Genomic DNA, 20,796 nt, shown 5'->3' with positions numbered 1-20,796 from the left:
GGAGCTGACGCCGCTACACTGTGGTACAAATTCTTTAATTTCTGCTATGAGGGGTCTAAAGAAGAATCGCATCATTGAATTCCATCTCGCATTCTGATTGGTTAACGAAGCGAAGAATTTAGCGTGGAATTGCGAGTTGAAAACGAGGCTAAGTGAAATTGTTTCGCATCTACGTAAGCATAACAACTATCGTCAAATCGTTACAAAGTTTGGTTTCTGAGTCAATTTAAAATGTTTTCAAAACCATTCTCACCTTTTAAAGAACCAGAGACAAAAAAAAAGCGTTTCTCAAAGTGAGCCTGAGGTTCTTCCTTGTTTTGAACTGATCTATAAATTCTAGGAGAGGCATGAAAAACTTCTTTCGTTCGGGACAACGCGAAAGCGAGAAAATCCTGTGAACACGGCCCAGACAAAAAAAAAAATTGGAGCTAACAGGTCACGCCAACCCGGTTGAATGGCCCCGTGGACGTGGACCCACTGCTGTTGCATCAAAACTTGGTTACCTTCTTTCAGGACCATTACAAACATCCACAAGCCAACCCTCCATGACTGTTGTGAACTTGCTCCAAACAATATCATCTACAAAGCAGGATGAATTTGACCTAGAGAAACTTTGGTCTGTAGAGACCATGGGCATCCTCCACAATCAGAGAAGAATGATGATGAGCTATTCCTGGAAAACTACATCAACACATCAATCTTAAGAAATCAAGATGGTAGCTACGGTGCAAATTTCCCCTGGAAGGATGACGCAGCCCCCCTCCCAACAAAGTACACCAAATGTAAGGGACGCACCCGGTCAATGGCTCGCCGTCTCGCTGCCACACCTGAACTCCTGACCACCTATGGCAACATTATATCTGAACATGAAGCACGGGGATTTAATGAGAGAGTAGATGACACGCATACTACAGACTACAGACAAAGCTCACTATATTCCCCACCACCCAGTCAAGAAAGAGTCAGCTACAACACCCATTAGAATCGTTTACGATTGCAGTTTCCACTTGTAGTATACTAGGACAGTGGTTGTTTATGTAAAAGTATACATCCGGGAGAGTGTGAGCGCGGGAAGATTATTAAAGAAACGTGTACTGTGTGTACTGTTGTTGTTCGCCTTCGTGGCTGCCTTTTGTGGCATACTTCTTCATTTTTAGACACTACAAATTGGCGACGAGGATGTCGAATTCAGTAGAAAGGCCGCTTCCGCCTCTAGATTTAACAGGGTCTTCCTCTCAGGTCGTGGAACGATGGCGACAGTGGAAACGATCGTATCAGTATTACATCGATGGCAAGGGAATTACGAATCCTTCTCGGAAAACAGCTCAGTTACTTCATTTAGCAGGTATGGAAGTACAAGATATTTACGAAGATATTCCAGATCCTGGACCACGGAATGCTAACGAGGATAATGAGTATGTGGTGTTTCTGCGAAAGTTGGATGCTCATTTTCGAGCCGAGGACAATGTACCGTACGAGCGTCATGTCTTTCGTCAACTTACGCCGACAAAGGGAGAGACCGCCGATAAGTTCATGGTTCGTTTACGTAAACAAGCTCGTCATTGTAATTTTGGTCCAACCTTGGAAGAAAATTTACGGGATCAATTGATTGAAAAGTTGCCTAATGTTGAGCTAAAGAAGAAGCTATTGGAAGTCGTTAATATTACTCTGCAAGCAGCAATGGATAAAGTTCGAAAGTGGGAAGCCTCACACGAGCAGGCAAGTCAAATGGTCATGCCAAGCCAAGAACCTGGAGCAGGTACTCATGCAGTTGAAGAACGTCCTGGGCGTGGAGACAAAGGGAAAAGCGTTTGTTTCAACTGTGGTAAAGAAGCTCATTTTGCTCAAAGTACAAATTGTCCAGCCCGAGGTCGCAAATGCAGCAAGTGTGATAAATATGGTCATTATGCAAGCTGTTGCAAAGGGGGAAGGAACTCGAAGCCTGGAAAACAAGGTAACACCCAACAACGGGGAGGCAGACAGCAGCGTCATGGTAAGGGGAGACAGGCAAATCATGTTGAGGGTCATTGTAACGAGTCAGGTGAGGATGACAGTTTTGCTTTTACTATAGAAGAACAGACATGTGCTATGTCAAATTCCTCTGAACCCGTTATCTCAGTGAAGATTGGCGGAATCAGCAGAGATGTGTTGATTGATTCAGGTTCTGCAAGTAACCTCATTAGTAAAGATACACTGCAGGAACTTAAGTATCAGGGGCTCAAGATTGAATTAAAACCTTGTCTGAAGAGATTGTATGCTTATGGGGGTCGAGAACTTAAAATTGAGGGCCAGTTTCAGACAGAAGCTTCCGTACCCAAAGCAAAGGTTGTGGCAGATTTCATTGTTGTTGAATCCGGGCGTTGTTTGCTGGGATATTCGTCCGCCACAGATCTTGGAATCCTTCATGTGGATTTCTCGGGAACTCTTGGGACAGGAGACTGTAACGCTGTTGATGGTACCTTCGTGGGAGGACTCAAAGCAAAATACCCCAGTGTATTCCAGGGAATTGGAAAGCTTAAAGATTATCAGTTGAAGCTACACATTGACCCCAGTGTAACTCCAGTCGTTCAAAAAATGCGACGAGTACCTTTTTCTGTAAAGGACAAAGTAACTGCCAAGGTTAACGAACTCCTTGAAAAGGACATAATTGAGAAAGTCGAGGGGCCGACGGTGTGGGTAAGCCCAGTCGTTGTTGCTCCTAAACCGTCCGGAGACATAAGGTTGTGTGTCGACATGCGGAGAGCCAACGAGGCCATTATTCGGGAAAGATTGCCCATACCAACCATAGATGAAGTCCTTGAAAGTCTTAATGGGAGTGGTGTTTTCTCGAAGTTAGATTTAAGGTGGGGTTTTCACCAAATTGAGCTGGATCCTGATTCAAGGGATATCACTGCTTTTACCACCCATGATGGTATATTCCGCTACAAACGTTTGAGTTTCGGTGTAAATGCCGCACCAGAGAAGTACCAGCATATCATCACCCAGTCAATGGCAGGTCTACAAGGGGTGTCAAACATAGCAGATGATCTTATCGTTCATGGTCGAGACACTGAAGAACATGATAAGAACTTACAGTGTGTTGCAACGTCTTAGTGAGAAGCGGCTGACTTTGAATGCTGAAAAATGCACTTTCCGAATGACTAAAGTGGTATTCATGGGTCTTTTGCTGAGTAAGCATGGCATCGGCCCAACGGAGGAAAAAGTCAGAGCAGTTGCAGAGGCAAGTCAGCCTCAGACACCCTCAGAAGTCCGTAGCTTCTTGGGGCTCGTTGGATTCAGTGCCAGGTTTATACCCGATTTTGCTACCACTGCTGATCCCCTCAGAAAACTTGCAAGAAAAGGGGAACCGTTCGTTTGGGGTAAGGAGCAGGAGCAATCGTTTCAGAGATTGAAGAGTCAAGTTGCAAGTGCACCAGTCCTAGTTTACTTCGATAAGGACACACCCACCCGTGTTATTGCTGATGCAAGTCCTGTTGGACTTGGCGCCGTGCTGGTGCAAGAAAAGAATGGGGAAAGCCGTGCCATCTGTTATGCTAGTCGTAGTTTGAGTCAAGTGGAGCGTCGTTATAGTCAGACAGAAAAGGAAGCACTAGCCTTAGTCTGGGCTTGTGAACGCTTCCACCTCTACTTGTACGGGCTTCCACAGTTTGATCTGGTGACAGACCATGAAGCACTTAAAGTCATCTATTCAAGGAAGTCTAAACCTTCAGCCAGAATAGAGCGCTGGGTTCTGCGTTTACAACCGTACAACTATCAAGTTTGCTATGTGCCTTCAAGAAAAAACATCGCAGATGCCCTTTCCCGACTGACGAAGATACCTGCTTCAGACAATTCCGCGGAAGATGATGGATATGTACGCGCGATAGCTCTACATGCTGTCCCTGCTGCATTGAGAATCAGAGATTGAACAAGTCTCAGCACAAGACTCTGAGTTGCAAGCACTCAGGAATTGTCTCATCGAAGGGAAATGGGACAATGCCCCAAAGCAGTATTTGCCAGTGCGCAATGAGTTGACTTTTATTGGCCATGTAATTCTCCGGGGGACAAGAATTGTTATACCCCAAGCACTTCGCAAGAGAGTCGTTAGTTTGGCACACGAGGGGCACCAAGGAGTCACAAAGACAAAGGAGAGACTTAGAACAAAAGTCTGGTGGCCTGCTATGGATCGTGATGCCGAGAAAAGATGTGCAGAGTGTTACGGGTGCCAGATGGTTACAAAGAACGTTCCACCCCCACCATTGAAGTCAACACCGTTACCCAACCAACCATGGGAAGAAGTAGCTGTGGATCTAATGGGTCCGTTACCTTCAGGGGAACATTTGTTAGTTCTCGTTGATTATTACAGCCGGTGGATAGAGGTTGATGTTATCCGAACAACTTCCAGCAAAACCATCATTCATTGATTGAATGCCCAATTTGCAAGACATGGGTTGCCTAAAGGTCTGCGTACCGACAATGGCTCAAATCTTGTATCTAAAGAAGTAGAAGATTACCTGAATGAAATGAGGATTGATCACCATTACACAACACCTCTATGGCCAAGAGCTAACGGTGAGGTAGAGAGGCAAAACAGGTCGCTTCTGAAGTCCATGAGAGCAGCCCATGCAGAAGGAAAGAACTGGAGAGAGGAGCTAAACAGGTTCCTTTTGGCATACAGGTCCACGCCACATTCAACCACAGGAAAGAGTCCCGCCGAGTTATTGTTTAGGAGAAAGCTGACAACTAAAATGCCTGAGCTAGTCAATGTTGAAGAGGAGGAGGTAGAAGTGAGCGACCAAGCCGTTCGTGATCGGGACAATCAGAGAAAGCAGTTTAACAAGGACTATGTGGACAAGAAGTTCCATGCCAGAGATCGAAATGTGAAAGAAGGAGACAGTGTTCTGCTTGAGAAGAAGAAAGAAAATAAGCTGTCACCTTGCTATGAGAAGGAACCATATCAGGTGATATCTCGTTATGGGGACCAGGTGGTGTTGCGATCGCCTCAAGGTGTCCAGTACAAACGCAGCCTTCAGCATATTAAGTCCTTTAATATGCCAGATCTAGAAGAACAGGAAACCCCACAACAGGACGCTAAACCACGGACTGAACCTAAGTCATTTGAGACGCCACCTGTGGCAGAGGATCAAGTACCAATGGCTGAATCACCACCAGAAGATGTACCTTCTACTGTACCTACAGCTGAGCAGCATGTGAGAAGATCCGGCAGAATTACGAGCCGTCCAAAGGCTCTGAGTGACTACGTTCTGTACTAAAAACTAGTGACATTGGCATTTTCATATTACTGTTCGTTGTTATTACATGAGTGACATTGAAACGTTGTTTTATAAGCTGAACGGCCAAGGCTATGTTTATGTTTAGCGTGATTTTTGTCTTGAACATTCGGAATCGAATTGAACTTTTACGGTGTCTAAACAAAGTGGAAGTTTGTAAAGTTTCTGTCTTTCGAGGTCAACCATCTAAGCGAAGAAAGAGAGGGAATGTAGTATACTAGGACAGCGGTTGTTTATGTAAAAGTATACATCCGGGAGAGTGTGAGCGCGGGAAGATTATTAAAGAAACGTGTACTGTGTGTACTGTTGTTGTTCGCCTTCGTGGCTGCCTTTTGTTGCATACTTCTTCATTTTTAGACACTACACCACTCCTCCCCGGACACCCCTGGTCTCAATGATTGTCTCCTTGTTGGTCCTCCATTCACCCATGACATGTGCTCCATTATCCTTCGGTTCCGTTCGTTCCCCTTTGGCTTCTCAGCAGACATTGAGAAGGCATTTCTTCATGTTGGTCTTAATGAGGATGATATAGACTTAACAAGATTTCTCTAGCTCTCAAACCCCCAGGATCCGGAAAGTGACTTCCAAGTGTACCGATTCAAAACTGTTTTGTTTGGTTCGACAAGTTCCCCGTTCATGCTCAATGCAACACTACACCACCACCTAAACCAATATACCACACTAGTAGCTGAGGACATGAAAGAGAATATCTATGTTGACAATGTCATCTCCGGTTGCAATCAAGAACAAGAAACAGTGGAGTACTAAAAGGAGGTACGATCAATCATGAATGCAGCCCATTTCAACTTGCGTTCCTGGTCATCAAATTCATAAGGTGATGCAAAGTTTGACTAAGTCTTTTCACTTTACATCCTCTCAGCTTTAATCTCTGCAAATACGGTGTGCCATGTGAATTTAAGAACGTCTTAAGAACGTTTTCAGCCTCATATCGTAAAACGATATATGAAAGTTCAGCCTCAGCTCTAAAACTTGACGTTCTTTTGCATAAAAAAGAGTGTATCACGGAGGTAAACCAATATCCGGCTCCATATCCGGGCTCTGTAACTGCGCTGTAAATTTGCGCAAAGCCATTTCGACGAATATCTGAAGTTTTGGAAAACGCAGAGACCTTAAACTTGGAGAAGAGTCTTTTTCATCTATCTTTTATGACATCACAATTTCTTAACTATATCCACAGAAGATTTTTCGATTTATCTTTTCGTTGCGTGACAGTGAAAACGATCTACCGGTATCGCTCTCCGGAGCGCGCTCAATTACCCCTTTTTATTATATCTCTCAGTTAGTAAACGCGCTGTGATTGGTCAATTTGGCGGGCTTTACTGTACGGCCCCCTAAATTCAAAGGTTTATTTGTGAACCCAGAGAGATATAATAAATATCTTACTAACCTCGTTTTCTCGGCTCGTACCGTAAGTTACGGATCCTCGTTTTTCCGGTGGGATTTATGGCCCGCGCACCTCGTGCTTGGGCCATAAATCCGAACGGAGAAAACACGGTCCGTAACTTACATTATTATATGGCTGTGTCTCACCAGGACTGGGAACTACCAAATTCACGAATTTTATTGGCTGAAATTAATATTGAAAGCGGTCTAGATTTTCCCATCTAGACCGGCATCTCGACCGGTCTAGAAGAAAAAGGTGCTGAGAATATAAAAAATTGGCATATAAGACACAGCCATGTAATAAACATCCTACTCACCGAGCTAGGCCGGTCTCTATGGGAGAATCTTGACCTCGGTCGTTGGTACAGACCTCACTGCGTTCGGTCTGTACTAGTGGCGACCTCGGTCAAGATTCTCCCATACAGACCTCCCGCTCGGTCAATAAGAACTAAGTACGGCCCTCGAACTCGGTTAGTAGGTATTATCCTTCGATAACGATAATCATTTGAAAAAATAAAAAATCGAGAAAGTCGATATAGACTGGTATCAAAATGACCTCTGGACGACCCTAAACCGTAACGACTTTCAGATATAAAAAATAGCAAAGGAAAAAGGTCAAAGAAGAAATAATAGTAAAGGTGTCTAAGGGTGTCTAAGTTACAAACTTACCAAATGCACTCCCTTAGCTTACAAAGCCGTCTTTCCTCCTTACTGACACGACATCTGAATTTATTTTTCGACCGGTAGTTTTCGCCCCCCCTTTCCTTCTTCGTAGCAAAAAACCACGCAATCGATGATGCATTTCTTCTCGTCATTTCCCGAATTTCCAGGATTAATTTCTACGACCTCGGCCATGGTTTCCACGTGTCTAAAGAAGGCAGAGCTCCGGGTGGCAGAGGTCAAGTTACTTGTCTAGTTACGTATTTATTAACAACATTAACAAAAACAGCTTCGTATTGGCAGGTTAAGCATATTGAAGATTAACTTGACAATGTTGGTCTGTAATTTATTAAATATTAAACACAATGGTACGTGAGAAAGACCAAACAAGAAGCCACAGCACCGCAAATATTTTCATTTCACCGAACACCGCAGCGTGAAAAACACAAACATCGCACACCGAGGGATTTGCGATCACCGCAACACCACAAATTGAGATTTTATTCACCGCAGTAAAAGTTTAAGTTTAAGTTTAAGTTTAAGTTTAGTTTAAGTTTAGTTTAATTCATTCGCCACAGGAATGGCAGGAGAAAGGAACAGAACTTTCGTCAACCCCTTTTTTTACCCACCCGTCCCACCGCGGGGAGGACATCCATCACACAGTAATCTCGTGTGCGGGAAATTAACGTCTCCTACCCTAACCCTGCAGGAGACGGGACCTCCATTTATCGTCCCTATCCGAGAAGACAAGAAAGTCTAACCATTATTACAAAGGCAGCACTTTCTTCTCAGTTAATTAAAGACCCTGAGTGTTGGTCCGGCCGGATTTGAACTCACGACCTCCCGCACAACAGTCCGGCGCTCTACCAATTGAGCTAACCGAGAAAAAACATCAACACCGCAACGCTGCAAATCCCCATGTCCCCCTCTTTCTTCGTAACACCACATTCAACCAGAGCAACACGTCCTTAAAGTTAACACTGATATTAATTTTCACCCGGCAGGTTTATTCCAAGGATGGGAGGGTTAAGAGTGAAAGATAACAAGGGGGGGGGGGGTGGGGGTAAGGCATGCTAGTGAGGATGTTCTTTTTCGGTGATGTAAATCTAACAAACTAAGCAATATTCTCCTTAAATTGACATCAATTCTTTGTATAGAAAATAGTTTGTTTGATCAATTGAAGGAAACAAAGAATAAAATCGTGGTCGACTATTTTATATAGGGTTACCGCTTAATCTCTGCCTTTACAGGGCACCTGTAAAGGCAGAGATATAAGTTAAACGTCCTTTTTCAGCCAGCAGGCGTGATGAAGAGCTTCATCATCATTAAGAGATGTTCATCAGTGTTCATAAGTCCATTTTATCTTCTCTTGTTTTACTGTTTAAAAGGCTACCCTGTAGTAAAATCCTGATTAATTTAACGACCCTCCTGAGATACTCAGGGTGAGAACACCCGCGAGACACCCGCAACGCTGATTGGCCATGACAAGGCGACACCCTGTCAAGTTTCTTTTCAAATAAATCCCATCAAGTGGGGTCATTAACGTGGTTTGTGGTCAGTAAGCCTGTAGAGTAAACGCCAATTTATTATTGACCAGCTTGACGGAGGATCAGTTTATTGATTCAAGACAGTCAAAAAGGGAATATGAGACGGGAAAACATAACGAAAATTACATTCTTGCTTACTGTTGCGCAGATTTCTATGGCCGTGGAATTTGATACATTCGCAGCAATCCCTAAACACGACTAAGGAAAAAGTAGGTACGGTGATTCAAAATCTTATTTTTGCAAATTTCTCCTTCGTCCAATAAGGTTTCGAGCATTTGTCCATCTTTCTTAAATTGTAATTTTCGATTTTTTTCATATTCCTTTCCGGCTACTTCCACCTACCTTCTAACCTGTTTCCGACCCTACATCGCAGTGATAACAGGAGGACAATTAACTCTCGTCCAATTATTGGTATGTGAGTAAGTAAACATTACAAAAATAATAATACGCCTGTGGAAGTGTTCTCGTCATAAGAAAAGGTCTATTATCATCATTGAAGTTCCGCTGTCTTGCCAAGTCTCGTTTGGTCAAGCAGTAAACTATAATTATTTTCTGCTCCTGGTGCAGAAACAGAACTAAGAACTGCGATTTGGCTTCATGATTCCATGAATAAAACGCCTCTGAACGACACCCTCATTAAAATTTGCGAGATGTTTTCCCAGAAATATAGAAATATACAGCGAACACTATCTTTTAAGGTAAACAAAATAAAGAACAATTATAAGCTCGAGCACAATAATTGAGTACGCTGCGATCGCAGGGGTTGTTACTGCCAAAAGGCGGGTCTTTTTGTGGCCGCTTGCAGCAATGATTTCAAACGCTCCATCGGAGGGAGGGGTTTGAACTAATGAAGAACCAACAAAAATACAAGTTTACAAAATGTAGAAATATAAAACTGAAAGGCGGCTAAAGCGAACGCGATGAACATAATAACTAGGAACTTACATTGTATCGGCGCTGTAGGCCGCGAAAAAAGGCAACTCTAAACCAGATGTACTCTTGGTGAAATCAACGATGAAACTAAAAAGCTGGAATATAGAGTACCGAAGCCCTGACGTCACGTTTCCATGGTTGCATTTCTGCTGGATCTAAACAAACTCACATGTGTTTAACATGGCGGCGTTGTCGATAACATCGTTCGCAAAATACTTCTCAGATGAGCCTAAATCTTTAAACCGTGGCGAAAACCATTACCAATCTGGACACGTTCTATCTTTTTGCTATTGTGATGGAATTATCAGAGGGTCAGTGCAAGCGAGCATGAAAAGTACGACGTATAAAGTCACAGTAAGTGTAAAATTTCTATTACTCGATGTCTATCCGTTAACATCGCCAAACCAAAACTTATTTAAATTAAGTGATTTCGAATCTTCGTTTAAAGGAAATCTTGAAAAGTAAGCTTATATTTCTTTTTCTCTTTCCTTCGCAGATATATCTTCAAGAAAACGAAATACGTTCCACAGAATGCGAGTGCCCTCGTGGCGGTTCAAAGTGTAGTCACGCTGTAGCTCTGTTCCTTCATGGCTACCACAACTTAAGTAGAACTGACATCGAATGTCAGTGGAAGAAACAAAAGGCATCCCAGGTGGTTAAAACGGTAGAAGATCTGTATCCACCCAAAGAAACTAAAGTCCTAAAACGAAAAACTACAGATGAGGACAGAGAATGGCTACGGAACAAGCTGAAGAGATACGGCGAGTTCACAGGAATGTTATGGCTTTTGAGCCCCGAACCTGACAAAGAGAATCGTCTGCCGATCTCCACAGTCGAAGAAATCATTTTATCGAGAGAGTTTGTTGAAAGCGGACTTGATACAAATTTCTTGTTGGAAAAATTGAAAGTAAGTGAGCAGCAAGTGAAATCAGTCTGTGAGATCACGAAAGAGCAACGGGAATGTGGAGAGTGGCATGTGGTGAGAAAAGGACGTTTGACTGCTAGCAATTTTGGTCCAGTTCTTGAAGCAAAAAGAGTCACTCCTTCCCTTATCAAGCGTGTTCTTGGAGAATACGACATCTCTCGAGTGCAGGCTGTTCGATGGGGTGTCGTTAACGAGAAAGAAGGAATAAAGGCCTTCACCAAATTAACAATGAAAGTAGTAAAGGATTGTGGCCTTTGGCTACACAAGTCTGGTGTTTTGGGTGCATCACCAGATGGACTTGTTGATGACAATGCGATCATTGAAGTCAAATGCCCTTACACACATCGCAATTCAACAATTGAGGAGGCTGTTAAAGACCCTAAGTTCTGTTTAGTAAAGAGAGATGCTGGCTATTGTTTAAAACAATCCCACCACTACTGGCATCAAGTCCAGGGTCAGCTGTTTATAACTGGGAAGCAAATCTGTTACTTTGTGGTTTGGACAACAATGCAAACTGTTGTGTTGGCAATCCAGAAAGACTGCACATGGGAACCAAATCTTCTTTCACTTCAAGAATTTTATACAATTCACATGATTCCTGCACTTGTTGATGGTGGTCTTTAAATTTTAAGACTTTGTTGTAAAATTAATGTAGTTTTTTATAAAGTAATGGATTTGATAATACATACTTTTAGAAATATTTTTTAAAATATTGTTTTATTTGGTAAAATCATTGCAACTTTTACAACAAATATGCAGTAACTGAAGGGTGTATATAAAATAAAAATGTTCATGTTAATCTTAAAATTGTTTTTCTTTAAACAGCAACATTTGCTGGGGTTTTTACATTAGCTACTTGAGACAAGAAAATGATAGATTCATTGTAATCGTATTTGAATACAGTTGGTTATCTGAATTCATAATAAGACTAGCATAAGGGTGTGGTGGCAGGAATACTGATCAGAAATAAATAGTTTGTCATTAAGTTGTGTATCATGATTCCTTGTATCATGAGCAAGTAAAATAGGGTTACAAGCTTTTCACAGATCACACAACACCTGTCCACTCTTTGTATCAGAATACAGTTAATTGATTAACTATGATCAGACAATGCCAATGTATACCAGGCCTTAGTAAACTGATGTAAGATGATCAATATTTCAATTAAAATGACTAATCAAAGTCAACAGTGTCATTGGTTTCCTTAATTAATGGGTTTTGTAAATTAACTAAAGCACCACATAGCTGTATAATCTTACCAGAGAGGGATCGCAAGTATGGTGGCACAAAATTTAAAATTTTATAGTTCTTCAATCTAGCATTAGCACGTTCTACGTGTATACGACATTTTGCAATGCTCTTTGTTAACTTAACTTCACTTTCTGTAAATTTTCCATTGTTCAAGAATGGGGGAATGTTCACATATACACCATTAGGAACAATATCATTTATCAAAAACCCTTTATCCGCAAGTATAATATCCCCAGCAACAAAATGCTTTAATATTCCTGACTTTTGAACCGTTACTTTATCTGATACTGAGCCAGGGAAAAGTTTACTTACATAAGTTATAACCGCGTTGGGTGCCACACCAACAATTGTCTTAAAAGAATTCATACCCCTGTACGTTGAATATGTCAATTTTTGGTCACTCATAAGCTTAGGTGTAGCAACCTCGATATCGGTGCAATCTATTACCATACGACAGTCTCCAAATAAGCTAAATGAGCCTGGAAGTGAAGTTTTGTTTTTTTGTCTGGATGGAACAGCTATCTCCATTTGATCTTCATATAGAATTTGGTGCAAAACATGGATAAATGTTGTCACAATATTCGCTATTGTAGCAGTACTGCAACTAAAAAGTTCAGCTAAATGTAAGTTATGATAATTATGTCTAATCTTCATCAATGTTATCAATATTTGATCTTCAAAAGATATCTTGTCTACTTTCCAGCCACACACGTAAACAATATCGTTGCGGTATCTTTCGGCATATTCGACAACAATGTGGAACATTTCTTTGTTTGGGAGGCCAGTTTCCATGTTGATTACCTTTGAATCCATGTTAAAAGAGCTGTAGTTTCTTTTTAAGTAGCTTTCTTTTTCTTTCAACTCGGATACTTGGGTCTTTAATGTCCCTAGCTCTGCTTGTAGCAGGATATTTTCAGTCTGCAAAGTAGTGCATTTCATTTGCATCTCCTCGCAACTGAGCTCGCAAGGCTCGTTCTGGTTGCTCTTCGTCGAAGATTCTGAAAGGATCTGCTCGATAGTCGTTGTCTCTGGGACTTCAGTTCTTTGCTTTTTCCTTTTTGGAGCATTTCGAGATTCAAATAGTTTGTCTTTATTCCAGGAAAAGACCTCGGGGCCTTCTTCTTTACTTCCTCGGAAATGACAACTACAAACTCGAGCGCCTTTGCCAGGTTCACGATCAGCTCGTCTGGAGAGAGAAAACGAAGGTTTTAAACTTTAATCATAACGTAAAAAAAAGCTTTTTTTCTCTCTAGAGGTCTTTCAAAGGTATAATCCACAGGTCAGTGCACTTTTGAGTGGTTAAATAAAACCATCTTCCGCGTAACTATAACCGACACGTGGCCGTGCATCATGGTGGTCATTGTACCAAAAATCAACCTACCTTATTAGAGAAATCCATTTTCTTCTTTGAGCAGGATCTTTGGGGAAACGGTAAAAGCTGCAATTGTGACTTTCTGACTGATGATTGCAGTCGGGAACGAAGCATTGGCCCATTTTATGATGAGATGTAACGAAAGACGCCAAATAGTGTTTAGATCCAGCAAAAATGCTACCATGGTAACATGACGTCACACTTCGGCACTCTAATATACCGAACGCGGGAAAGAAAAACAAAACGTATTCCCGAGGGAATGCTAATAAACTGAAATAAAATGCAAAGAATGCTAAATTCTACAGGGGTGTCAAAAGGAAAATGGGCGATATTGTTCAGTTAATAGTGTTTCTTATTTTTGCTTCAATAGAGTCCTAAAGTGTGACGTCACGTTGCCATGACAGCATTTTTTTCTGGTCTAAACAGTTTAAACTCATACTTCAAACATGGCGTCTTTATCGATATGCTCACTCGTTTCTTTCTTTTCTGGAGAGCGGAAATCGCTTGATCGCGGAGAAAACCACTTCAAATCCGACCATGTCCAAAGCTTTATTTATTCCAGGGGAGTCATCAAAGGTGAAGTCCAAGCAAGCATGAAAAATAAGGACTACAAAGTCACAGTAAGTTGCCAATTTGGGATCACAACACGTGTGTTCAATTCGAAGAACTCCCAACCCCGATTTCACCTCCAATTTAATGTTTATATTGCGGAATATATATTGCAACTTACGTGTCTGTTTCAAATTATCTTTTTATCAGATTTATCTCGATGAAAACCTTGAAATAAAAAACACAGAATGCGAGTGTCCTCGCGGCGAGTTCAAGTGCAGTCACGCGGCAGCCATATTTATTTATGGCATCCATAACCTTAGCAGGACGGACCTGGAATGCCAGTGGAAACGAAAGCGAAAGGCAGAAAGCGTACAGTCTGCAAGCCAGATGTTTCCAGCGCCACCGAAGAAGAAGGATTACAGCCCTTTGGCGCGCGATCCTAGCCGAGAAGATCGGATGTGGCTGTACAGCGAACTAAAGCGCTATGGCAAATTTGCAGGGACCTGCTGGATCTTGAGTCCCGAACCACAACCTGCTACCCCTTTCCCGATCAAGACGATTGAGGATATCATTTACTCAGAAGGTTTCCTTATGGCATCTACGAAGGAAAAAAATTAGAGTACTTGATTGAGAATGCCAAAGTAGAGGAGAGAGCCATAAATGTTGTGAGCACCCTCACGGCTGGCCAGCGAAACAACCCTGCATGGCACCAAGCTCGTAGAGGCCGCCTGACTGCCAGTAATTTTGGCTCCGTCCTCCAGGCAAAAAGAGTTACACCGTCTCTTATCAATCGACTACTTGGGGAATACAACTTGAGTGGAGTTAAAGCAATTGCATGGGGACAGGACAATGAGACTGAGGCCCTGAAATCCTTCACCAACATCACAAACTTTACACCTGTACAGACCGGCCTTTGGCTACACGAGTCGGGAGTTCTGGGTGCTTCCCCTGATGGACTTGTGGGAGACGACTCGGTGATTGAGTGTAAGTGCCCCTACACACATCGAACTGCGACAATCAAGGAAGCTTGCGGGCACAAAGACTTTTACTTGGAGGAGAAGGAAGGGAATTATACGCTGTTTACCACACGTTTACTGGCATCAGTGTCAAGGCCAGATGTTCCTGACAAAGCGCAAATTCTGCTACTTTGTTGTATGGACCACAAAGGATAGTGTAGTTATCAAGATTGAACGAGATGAATCTTGGGAGCACAATATTACTATCTTGAGTGATTTTTACTTTCATCAACTATTCCCAAAGATTACCGAGGAAGAACTTTGAAAAGTGGTGCACAGATGCTGGACATAATCAGAGTGGGGGGGGGGGGGGGGGGGAGTGGGAGCTAATGTAAATAGGCAATAGCTAATGTTAAAAGGTATTTTTTTAAATTTCATACATTAATTTCTTAATATAACATTACATATTCTACACTCAGATAGAGACACAAGATAAAGAACCCACATTTTTCCATTTAGCATAGTAACTTAATAATAAATTAAATTCTTCCTGAAAGCAAGCTTAAACAATTTTTTTTTTGCAACCAATGGCTACTGGTGGCTGGTAACACTTATCCTGGTTACTCAACAGGGCCCAGGTGCAGAAAACTTATGCCACACTTAAGTAGGCTTGCATAGCAATGCAAAGGGAAGGGGAGGGAGCCAAAACAAAATCCATGCAGACACAGGTTATTTTTTCTGACTATCTCTCACCATCCCTTAAGCTAATTTAAGTGTGGCTTTAGTTTTATACACCTGGACTAAGGCTCTCAGCTTCACAGACACAAATGTAAAACCTTTAAGCCAGCACGACTTTCACACTTGGAACTACTGGACGAAAGAATTCCATACTGGTCACATGCCCCTGACCTGGATTTAGTTGAAATGACAATTTAAGAATGTCACTGGATTTCATTATAATCTATTTTCACAGAACACATAGTAGTTTGTATTAACGAACATAAAGGAGATGAATATCAGAAAAATGTAAAACTGAGCACATCATATTTTTGACCAAAGCTATGTCAATACCATTTGATCTGTTACAGTAGGGCTTATAGTAATACAAAAATAATATTAAAAACTCATTGTACTGTAATTTAGTTGAAAAAAGGTTTTATTCAGTCAAATTCAAAGTCTTCGCAGCCATCCTTGATCAATGGATACTGCAAATTAACAAGAGCTGAGCACAGTCGGCATAGCTTGTCAGCATGGCACCTCAAAAATGCTGGGATGAAGCCAAGGATGCGAAAACTCTTAAGTCTTGCATTTGCACGCTCTACGTGGATGCGACATCGAGCTATTGATTTTGTCGCCCTTGCCTCACTCTCTGTAAACTTTCCATTGTTGAGAAATGGTGTTATGTTCACTGAAACACCTCTTGGAACTACATCGCTGATGAGAAAACCTTTGTCTGCCAGAACAAGATCACCAGCACTCAAAAAAATCCAGACTCTTTAACCATGACCTTGTCACTGACCGAGCCAGGAAAAAGATCACTAACATAGGTTATAACTCCATTTGGGGCAACCCCTATAATGACTTTGAAAGAGTTCATTCCCCTGTAGCTGGAATATGTAGCATTCTGCTGGGACATGAGCTTAGGTGCAGCAATTTCAATGTCTGTACAATCAATCACAATCCGGCAACTGCTGTACTCAGTGAAAGAGGATGGCAAACACATCTTGTTCTTTTCGCTAGATGGCACGGTTGTCATGATGTCTTTGAACAGGAGAGAATGCAGAACATAGACAAAAGTTAGTACTATGTTAGCAACAGTTGCAACACTGCATGAAAACAACTGGGCTAAATGTAGATTGGTATAATTTTGTTTCAGTTTCATCAGAGTGATAAATATCTGGTCCTCAAGTGTGATCGCCTCAACCTTCCATCCAGCACAATAGTTTATTTCACCCTTGAATCTTGAAACATATCCCACAACAATGTCAAAAACATCCTTAGTGGGTAGACCTGTCTCCATCCGTATCACCTCAGGGCTCAAGCTCTTAGCAGAGTAGTGTGCACTATAGTAACTTGACATTTCCATGTGTTTAGCAAGTTCTGTTGAAGTCATGTCAAGCTCTATTGACAGCAGAGCTTCTTTGGAACTTGTCTTTTCCTCTTGTGAGCATTCAGTGGAACATGGTTCAGAGTTCTCTTCAATCTCTTCAAGCACAGATGCTACAGTTGGTAATTTCGTGGGCTCGGCAGACACTTTCCGTTTTTTCTTGGGGGTAGGTGTACTGGGAGGTGTTGGTCCTGTACCTGGCAGCAAGTCCAAACTATCAAACAGCTTGTGCCTGTTTCTGTCACTGATGGTTGGCATATTTTCTTTTCGCCCATCTTTAAAGTGACAACTGCAAAGTCGCGAATGTTTGCTGGGCTTTCTATCTCCTCTCCTATAACAGAAAAAGACAGAAGCAGTTACTATACTTGCGCTCAAAAAACCCAAAGTTTAGTTGATCACATGCTTAACCTTGTAGTCTAAGACGTGAATGCGAAGCGAGTATTTCTCTGAGCTTGTTACTTAATACTAGTTAGTGTAAAAGCTTTGATACTCACAACTATCATATAGTTTTTTAGTAACTAAATAATCTTTGATCAAGACTGAAGACAAGGAAAGGCAAAGCCGCGAGAAAACAAATAAGACAAGAAAGAGAAACAGCTAATCGTGAATCAGTTTGAGATAAAAAAAAAAAACAGCTATTTCTTATCGATGGTACAGCATCGAAATATATATTTTTCGAAAAACACTCACCTTACAAATGATATCCACTTATCATAGAGTGTTTTATGTTTTTTCTGGTCTGGAAACGAAAAGAATCGGCAGCAGTGGCTTTCAGATGTGTGATTGCAATCTGGATGAAAACACTGGCCCATCGCAAACTTCGTCTCCTTGGCGTTTTGACTCGAATTATTGCTCACCAGGTGCTTTTGTCCGCTTATTATACTCTTCAATAGTAAGGCCAAAGGTTATCTTGATTCTCTTTATCTTATTTCTATTATTGGAGGATAAAATGCGCTATTATAGCTCTTGAAGTGCTCGAGGTCAACGACAATGTGTCACGCTAGGGACGCCATATTGGTTTGTTTAGACCATAGAATTCCGGTGTTCTGGAAACGTGACGTAAGCACTTTAGGACTCTATGAAGGTGTGCTTGCTCAAGAAACGGATCGAAATGTGACGAAATTCGGAAGTGAATTAATTGCAGCCACTTACGTCAAGTTTATCGAGTCTGCAGGAGGGAGAATGGTCCCCATTTTGTATCCTTTATTACTCTGGCCCACTTGTAATCATGTATTAGTTAATTCACTTCTAAGATGTAAAATAACTTGGAATATGAAACAACTATAGCAAGGTGACCCTGACAAAGTGGCGTTGGTTAACCTACAATATACTGGTATCCCGGTAAGGGAAGGGGGTATAATAGTAGTGAGTAATCAAAGTTTAATGTCTTTACTTCGGGCATGGTTACCCATATTGCCCGAGCCCGAGGCTCATGTATCAAACGCAAGACAACAACCCACCCATCCGACTCCAGGGGAGGACATCCATGACACAGTAATCTCGTGCGTGGGAAATTAACGTCTCCTACCCCTAACCCTGCAGGAGAGGGGACCTCCATTTATTCGTCCCTATCCGAGAAGACTAGAATATCTAAACCATTTCTTGATGTTATAGAAAGGCAGCATATTCTTCTCAATTATTTTAAGACCTTGAGTGTTGGTCCAGCAGGGACTCGAACCCTCGACCTCCCGCACATCAGTTCAGTGCTCTATCCATTGACCTAACCGGGGGGCGGTTAGATATCTGGCGGGTGTGACAGCTTATCGAGTGACTACCTCAACAGATGGAAATGAAATCCACTCAAATAGATAGAGCATTCCATATGATTCCATCAAATTCTATTGGTAAGTCATTTTCAGCATGGTTAAGCACAACATGATAAATAACGGAACATTCTGGAATATTTTATGACCCTTCAGGGAGGGGGAGTGGAGTAGCACTACTTGTACTTGTTTCATATTGAAAAAAATTGGAATAAGCCTCCGCTGGATAGGACACTTGGCTCGGGTGCAAACTTTATCTTTTACTTATACCCATTTACCATTAGTCAATTTTTTCTTGGAGGCCGTGGGCTACTACAGCTGTAGCAATAAGAATAAATACGTATGATGCACGATTCTCGCAGTAGATAGCGCTATTTAAGCAATAGCGAAAATCAGACCTGAAAAAAATCAGGCCTGTACGGGATTCGAACCACTGACCTCTGCGATACTAGTGCAGCGCTCTACCAATTGAGATACTGCACTAGTATCGCAGAGGTCAGTGGTTCGAGTCCCGTACAGGCCTGATTTTTTTCAGGTCTGATTTTCGCTATTGCTTAAATAGCGCTATCTACTGCGAGGATCGTGCATCATACGTATCTAATACCGCAGTTCCGAATATATGAACTTCATATATTTCATTGTATCTTAATAAGAATAAAGCCGGTGCGAGTTTCTAAAGAAACTGTGGTGCTGCGTCGATGGGAGTAACAAGGTAACTTGGGTTTTATCAACTGAATTGATAAAGTAAATTAGCCACCGTCAGAAGGGTTTCCGTCAAAGCTGACGTTTCGAGCGTTAGCCTTTCGTCAGAGCGGAGTTGGGTGGACTGGGTAACAATTAGAGCAGGGATACAAACTTGGAAACCTTTTTCGAGGGGTTTTTCTCTAAAAATAAAAAAAACTGACAACACCTTTTTTAATTCAGAGAGTTTTCCGTGATTGATTTTCTTGAGGTCGTGTTGTCAGCTTGTTCGGGAGCGTTACACGATAGTATATTGAACCTGGGAACCTGTTTGTATTTGTACCATTCCTAGCGATATGCGATTCTTAATCCTTAAATCAACATCCTGCAGCACTAACTCCACCGCTGAAGAAATTGAAAAGTTGTTTTATTCGATTAATGGGTTAGTAGAACGATGGACAAAGCCGACCTCCTGGAAGTGGCAAAATTCTTTATTTTTAAGGTATTCTTTACGGTTATGCTAGATAAAAAAATAGAATGGTGTAAACGTCGATCATATTAAGACTAGCATTCATCACCATGTTCGCTCTCGCTTGTCGTAGGGGCGTAGTCAAAACTAAGAGGGGGAGGGAGGGAGGGAGGGAGGGGGGTTCCCGTAAACCTCTTTGTGAAATTATTATTCTCATTACTATTATAGTATTATTATTTTGAGGTCTCCAAAATTGACATTTTATAAAATCAGACTTGAGACTATGAGGCACAACTTTTCTCCAGTGCCAGATAATCCATTTACCGATCCTTCTCACCGCACAAATATCAGCCCACTGATACACAACATAGCTACTTCACCTAAAGCTCACAGAAACTCATACCTGAGATACCGTTCTCTTTGATAAATCCTCCCTTCGTCTCTATAGTGCCCCACCCTCACCCCTCCCCCCATGGGAAATTTCCCATAATACACTTCAATTTTTCTTGATCCTTAACTTGTTTCATTTCGCTTTCTTCTCCTTTTTTCTGATATTTACGTATATTAGTGCCATATATCCTGGAGGCCATACGTCATTACACCACACAAACTACACAAGAGTAGGGAAACAGATCTTAGAGCTGTCAATTAAGGTAAAAAATTTCAGATAAAATGAATTAATTTTCACAATTGCTTTCAATTCGTTATCTCACGGGGAGGCGTGTTACGTGTAGGCCAGCTTTGTTGCCCTAATTGTCGTCCCCAGACCTCACCCAGTGAAGGTGAAACGTTATTTATCAAGTGATAGTTTTTTGAAAGAAGAAATATTTAAGACTCGTCAGCGAATAGTAGCCATTTATCATCATCTAGCTGAATGATATGAACAAAACATGTTTGTTTGCGAAT

The 20,796-nt window shown here is 41.7% G+C and overlaps 4 protein-coding genes across 4 annotated transcripts; 2 read left to right on the top strand and 2 right to left on the bottom strand.

Moving 5' to 3' along the window:
- Positions 1-9,924: 9,924 nt before the first annotated feature.
- On the top strand, positions 9,925-11,921 carry LOC148719257 (uncharacterized). The gene is made up of 2 exons (XM_088741537.1): positions 9,925-10,168; positions 10,311-11,921. Exons 1-2 carry the CDS (start codon positions 9,995-9,997, stop codon positions 11,361-11,363), a joined length of 1,227 nt encoding a protein of 408 aa, XP_088597663.1. The 5' UTR covers positions 9,925-9,994; the 3' UTR covers positions 11,364-11,921.
- LOC148719256 (uncharacterized) lies at positions 11,438-13,575 on the bottom strand. The gene is made up of 2 exons (XM_088741536.1): positions 13,372-13,575; positions 11,438-13,176 (listed from the first exon to the last, which is right to left on the bottom strand). The coding sequence occupies exons 1-2, from the start codon at positions 13,482-13,484 to the stop codon at positions 11,913-11,915; spliced, it is 1,377 nt and encodes a 458-aa protein (XP_088597662.1). The 5' UTR covers positions 13,485-13,575; the 3' UTR covers positions 11,438-11,912.
- Positions 13,576-13,726: 151 nt separating this feature from the next.
- On the top strand, positions 13,727-16,008 carry LOC148719255 (uncharacterized). Its single transcript, XM_088741041.1, has 2 exons — positions 13,727-13,982; positions 14,122-16,008. The coding sequence occupies exons 1-2, from the start codon at positions 13,809-13,811 to the stop codon at positions 14,530-14,532; spliced, it is 585 nt and encodes a 194-aa protein (XP_088597167.1). The 5' UTR covers positions 13,727-13,808; the 3' UTR covers positions 14,533-16,008.
- Positions 16,009-16,347: 339 nt separating this feature from the next.
- LOC148719254 (uncharacterized) lies at positions 16,348-18,240 on the bottom strand. The gene is made up of 2 exons (XM_088740083.1): positions 17,668-18,240; positions 16,348-17,308 (listed from the first exon to the last, which is right to left on the bottom strand). Exons 1-2 carry the CDS (start codon positions 17,787-17,789, stop codon positions 16,348-16,350), a joined length of 1,083 nt encoding a protein of 360 aa, XP_088596209.1. The 5' UTR covers positions 17,790-18,240.
- Between the last annotated feature and the right edge of the window lie 2,556 nt (positions 18,241-20,796).

Source organism: Stylophora pistillata, chromosome 12, assembly GCF_964205215.1.
Source record: "Stylophora pistillata chromosome 12, jaStyPist1.2, whole genome shotgun sequence".
Lineage (NCBI taxonomy): Eukaryota > Metazoa > Cnidaria > Anthozoa > Scleractinia > Pocilloporidae > Stylophora > Stylophora pistillata.
This window is presented reverse-complemented; position numbering and strand designations above follow the sequence as displayed.